This window comes from Salmo salar, chromosome ssa01 (genome assembly GCF_905237065.1).
Source record: "Salmo salar chromosome ssa01, Ssal_v3.1, whole genome shotgun sequence".
NCBI classification, from domain to species: domain Eukaryota; kingdom Metazoa; phylum Chordata; class Actinopteri; order Salmoniformes; family Salmonidae; genus Salmo; species Salmo salar.
The window spans coordinates 131381659-131387212 of record NC_059442.1 but is presented as its reverse complement, the minus strand read 5'-3'; the positions used below and the strand labels follow the sequence as shown (position 1 = coordinate 131387212).

The 5554-nt window shown below is 41.6% G+C and overlaps 1 protein-coding gene across 1 annotated transcript; it reads left to right on the top strand.

Moving 5' to 3' along the window:
- Positions 1–497: 497 nt before the first annotated feature.
- Positions 498–4461, top strand: gzma (granzyme A). Its single transcript, XM_014133293.2, has 5 exons — positions 498–732; positions 858–1005; positions 1411–1564; positions 3368–3637; positions 3836–4461. The coding sequence occupies exons 1-5, from the start codon at positions 648–650 to the stop codon at positions 4013–4015; spliced, it is 837 nt and encodes a 278-aa protein (XP_013988768.2). The 5' UTR covers positions 498–647; the 3' UTR covers positions 4016–4461.
- Positions 4462–5554: the final 1093 nt, after the last annotated feature.

Here is a 5554-nt window from a genome sequence, read left to right as displayed (position 1 = left end):
GATTACTAACATTCTAGCACTCCACTGGTCAAAAACTGGCTGAATCGACGTTGTTTCCACATCATAAAAAAATGGAATCAATGTGATGGCATTGAATCAATGTGGAAAACTGATTGGATTTGCAAAAACTAATTGACATAAAGGAATTGTGTATTTTTTTCACCCAACTTTTAACCTAAATCTAATGACAGGGTAAAACTGTTTGTTGATTTCACGTTGAATTCACATTAGTTGATAACTCAACCAAATGTATATCGAAACTAGACTTTGAACTGACGTCTGTGCCCAGTGGGGCAGCACTCATTTGAGCATGTCTTGAACTTATCTCAGAAGTTCCTCCTTAAATCAAAGCTTTATCCACTTATCTTGTATACCCTTTCAATGTTTACTCTGTTCTTATTTATACAATGCTAAAATAACATGACACATTTCTCCAGCTCAAGTTGACATATTTTGCAAGCCGTGTAAAAGTGAGAGAGCAATGGTGTCAAAACCAAGGCATTGTCTGCAGGTGTTGTGAACAGCAGATGTGTTTGTAAAAACCACAAGAGAAACCTCACAGCAAATACAGAGCAATCTCAGCCCCCTTACCTCTCCTACTGAACACTCATAAAATGTGCTTTCTTCCATGGACTCAGTGAGTTGAGATGGAGAGATTCAACAGAATCATACGTTTTGGGGGACCACTGCTGCAAACCGCCCTCTTGATTGCCTCTGTTTGGAAATTAGCAGGTAAGGGTAGATAACTTTCATGTCTATCTTTCAACCTGTGCCTGGCTGTGTCACGTTGTACCACTCTAAAGCGCTGTGCTGTATCTATTGTGACACATTGCGATGATGATGTCTTCTTCTCTCAGCTTGCTCTGAGGTTACAATCGTGGGGGGACATGAGGTCAAGCCTCACTCCAGGCCGTGGATGGTGTCCCTTCAGGTCAAGAACAATCACGTATGTGGGGGCACTCTGATCCGAGACCAGTGGGTTCTGACGGCAGCTCACTGTAAGGGGTATGTTAATTGGCTGATAACTTGGATTTAACACCATGTTAATATCTCAATTACTGAGTTCAGGCAAGGACACCATGTTTATTTGTATTTATAACGTTTATTTGGCAGGGACAATGTACAACAAAACATAAGTCTCAGAGTATGATAAGTGATACGTTGCATCAGATTTAGCTGAAAGCTAATTTACATCTGCAGTCCCCGGCAGGTGAACATATAAACATGAAAACATGTACAAACAGGCATTTAAAACCATAGAAAAGGACATACAGACGTACATACACCATGCTTAGAAAATAAGTGCTTTTTTTGCTTTTACCTCATTTGCATGTGGTTAAAGTATTTGGAAATGGCAGTTCAGAGGAAACGATGTAATGTGAACAAGAAAAACGTGGTCTTGAATTGCAGTGTCTTTGGTGAGTCTAAGAAATTCGTGGAAGCCGTCCTTGGAGCTCACTCTCTGACAAGCAGCAAAAACACACAGCGGGTAGGCATTGAGGAGTACTATGTGCCTGGCACCTACAGTGACAGAACCAAGGAAGATGACATCATGTTAATCAAGGTGAATTTATCACAGCAAAAGCATGCACTCTGGGGCGCTGTGCCTCATTAGTTGGTAAAACGGAATCAATAGTGATATAGTTGGTTGTTGTCCCGGATATAAAGTTGAAGTCGGAAGTTTACATACACCTTAGCCAAATACATTTAAACTCAGTTTTTCACAATTCCTGACATTTAATCCTAGTAAAACTTTCTTGTCTTAGGTCAGTTAGGATCACCACTTTATTTTAAGAATGTGAAATGTCAGAATAATAGTAGAGAGAATGATTTATTTCAGCTTTTATTTATTTCATCACATTCCCAGTGGGTCAGAAGTTTACATAGGTCAATGTTACCAAATACTAATTGAGTTTAAGTTAAACAATTTAATGGCAAACGTTTCGGGTAGCCTTCCACAAGCTTCCCACAATAAGTTCCTCCTGACAGAGTCAGGTTTGTAGGCCTCCTTGCTCGCACACGCTTTTTCAGTTCTGCCCACAAATTTTCTGTAGGATTGAGGTCAGGGCTTTGTGATGGCCACTCCAATACCTTGACTTTGTTGTCCTTAAGCCATTTTGCCACAACTTTGGAAGTATGCTTGGGGTTATTGTCCATTTGGAAGACCCATTTGCGACCAAGCTTTAACTTCCTGACTGATGTCTTGAGATGTTGCTTCAATATATGCACATCATTTTCCTCCCTCCCTCATCTATTTTGTGAAGTGCACCAGTCCCTCCTGCAGCAAAACATCCCCACAACATGATGCTGCCACCCCCGTGCTTCACGGTTGGGATGGTGTTCTTCAGCTCGCAGGCCTCTCCCTTCTTCCTCCTAACATATGATGGTCATTATGGCCAAGCAGTTCTATTTTTGCTTCAGGAGACCAGAGGACATTTCTCCAAAAAGTACGATATTTGTCCCCATGTGCAGTTGCAAACCGGTAGTCTGACTTTTTTATGGCGGTTTTGGAGCAGTGGCTTCTTCCTCGCTGAGCGGGCTTTCAGGTTATGTCGATATAGGACTTGTTTTACTGTGGATATTAATACTTTTGTAGCTGTTTCCTCCAGCATCTTCACATTGCTGTTGTTCTGGGAATGATTTGCACTTTTGCACCAAAGTACGTTCATCTCTAGGAGACAGAATGCGTCTCCTTCCTGAGCGGTATGATGGCTGCGTGGTCCCATGGTGTTTATACTTGCGTACTATTGTTTGTACAGATGAACGTGGTACCTTCAGGCGTATGGAAATTGCTCCCAATGATGAACCAGACTTGTGGAGGTCTACAATTGTTTTTTCTGAGGTCTTGGCTGATTTCTTTTGATTTTCCCATGATGTCAAGCAAAGAGGCACTGAGTTTGAAGGTAGGCCTTGAAATACATCCCAAGGTACACCTCCAATTGACTCAAATTATGTCAAAGTAGCCTATCAGAAGCTTCTAAAGCCATGACATCATTTTCTGGAATTTTCCAAGCTGTTTAAAGGCACAGTCAACTTAGTGTATGTAAACCTCTGACCGACTGGAATTGCGCTACAGTGAAATAATCTGTCTGTAAACAATTGTTCGGAAAAATACTTGCATCATGCACAAAGCAGATGTCCTAACCGATTTGCCAAAACTATAGTTTGTTAACAAGAAATTTGTGGAGTGGTGGAAAAATGAGTTTCAATGACTCCAACCTAAGTGTATGTAAACTTCCGACTTCAACTGTATTTGTTTATTGAAGATGCAATGAGGACGTTTGCATCATGCAGCGCAAGATACGCCAAGTCTGCATGTCATCTTCACAAGCTGATTACCTGATGCTTAACAGTTTTGTTCTTACAGCTGAAGATGAAAGTCAAGATAAACAGCAAGGCAGTGAAAGTGAAAGAGGTTTCAAAGTCTGGCAAAGACCTCCAGGTTGGCACACAGTGCCAGGTGACAGGATGGGGGGTGGTAAGTGCTACGGGTAGCATGCCGTCAGACACACTGCAGGGGGCAGAGGTGGACATACTGGACAGGAAGCTCTGTGACTGCTTCTACAACCGAAACCCTGTGATCACCCAGGACATGCTCTGTGCTAGCAACAACAAAAGACAGGCAGACGCTTGCAAGGTACGGTTTGTGGGGGAACTGATAGATCTAACTACATTGATTTCCATTTTGTTGCAACATACTGTGTGGGTGTTTTTTCATGGGAATTTGTTGCATTAACCTTTGATCCAGTCAAATGCCATGAACTCTAGTTACCTGGTCCAACCGACATCCATGTTAACCTGCATGAAAGGTCAAATGTTTGTTGACCTTTTCCAGGGGGATTCTGGTGGTCCGTTGGAGTGTAAGAAAGCCTTTGTAGGCTTGGTGTCTGGAGGACTGGGCTGTGGCAACCCCAAGAAGCCTGGAGTGTACACCCGGTTCTCCAAAAGACACCTGGATTGGATCCACAAGATCATCAAACATCAATCAAACACCACCAACGTTGGCATACTGTAAGGATGTAATGGGTCAGACCATAGATTGTTTGAACTAGAATCAATTACAGTCCAGCTCCTAGGTCCCTAAGGCTCATAGAATACATGTGTTTATGTCATCACCCGTTTGCCTCTCTGTTTAAAATAAAGAGTAACTGCAACTATTGTGGTGTTCACTTTTCCTGACAGTTTTGTTTTTCCTTCTAGAGCAGTGGCAACCCGTCATTTATGTATTTCCTTTAGGGAGACCGGTTGTCTTTGCTGGATCTCTATGTGTCAAACAAGATTTCTCTGTTGGACATCTCTGTGGGACATCAGCTTTAGCTATATACATTACCTCGCCGGCATCTCTGTTTTGTATAGCTTGAACAGTCCATGGGCGTCAGGTTACAACTGTATATCTGCTTGTGTGGTTCACACAGTTTGGTTACATTTCTATGCTTAACAATGTGAGCCCCACAATTTTAGCAAAAAAACTATAACAAAAAAAGTAACAATTTGAGCCCCACATTTTTAGCATAATAACAACAACATATTTTTTTTGGGGGGGGTTGCTTGTTTTGATTGTTATTTTGGCATTAATATTTGTCACATATCAGTTTGCAAACATGTAAAAAATAAAATAAATAATTTAGTTAATAAAGCTGCATACAACCATGGTCTCTTTTTTGCTTTCTTGAGTAAGACAGCTCCAAAATGCAGTTGTTTCTGTGGTGGTGGGGTAGCCACTGGAAAATATGGAGCGTAGGGGTTGCTAATGTTCTCTAGTTGTGCCGTGATTGGCTCAGTGTTCTGTCACTCATGGGGACACTACGTCACTGCCAAATCTAAGGGTAGAGCTCGACAATTCAATCCCCTTGGGTGCTGCCATTGAGTTACATTAGAAGTGCCCATCCAAGAAGGCTCAAAGTCATTGGCCACAGATAAAATGACGTCAAATCACGTTATATCTACAGTAGCTTTGATTGGACTGATTGGACTTACTTTGAAAATTTTAGCTAGCAGTCATCATCATGAATCAAGTCGATAATCTACTGGCAAATCCTTTTTTATCCTTGTCATGTGAAGAGAAATAATGAAGAGAAAATATAGATAAAACATTTCGGGCCTCATCGGCCATTGGACATAAACATTACACAACAAGTTAGAAATCGCAAATTCAACAATGAGTGGTTTGGAGGGAATCAGTGGTTAACTGCAAGCATTGCAAAGCAATCACTAGCCTGCTATTCAGTGGAGTGGGTGTGTGGTCCGAATTCTGGGTTTAAGGGTCTCTTTCCAAGCTTAAAATGGTAAACATTCAACACTGGCCATGCTGTCAAATCTAGCATAATTTCTGCTGTGCTAAAAACAACTGGAAACTTAGAACTGGGAAATCTGATTTCAGTGAGTTCAAGACAACTGGGAACTCTGGGAAAAAACGAGCTCCGACTGGGAAAATACGTTTTGAACGGTCATCCAACTCGGAAACTCTGGGTTCTTTCTAGAGCTACAACCTGAAGATCACTGATGTCATCATGATTTGACCTTGTTTTTTTCCCGAGTTCCAAGTTGTCTTGAA

What these genes read in the sequence shown, in the direction of transcription:
- gzma (XM_014133293.2), top strand. Translation starts at nt 648, where the DNA reads ATGGAGAGATTCAACAGAATCATACGTTTTGGGGGACCACTGCTGCAA. An exon ending in ATGACATCATGTTAATCAAG is followed by an intron (nt 1,565 to 3,367) that starts GTGAATTTATCA and finishes TTGTTCTTACAG; the next exon opens with CTGAAGATGAAAGTCAAGAT. An exon ending in GACAGGCAGACGCTTGCAAG is followed by an intron (nt 3,638 to 3,835) that starts GTACGGTTTGTG and finishes GACCTTTTCCAG; the next exon opens with GGGGATTCTGGTGGTCCGTT.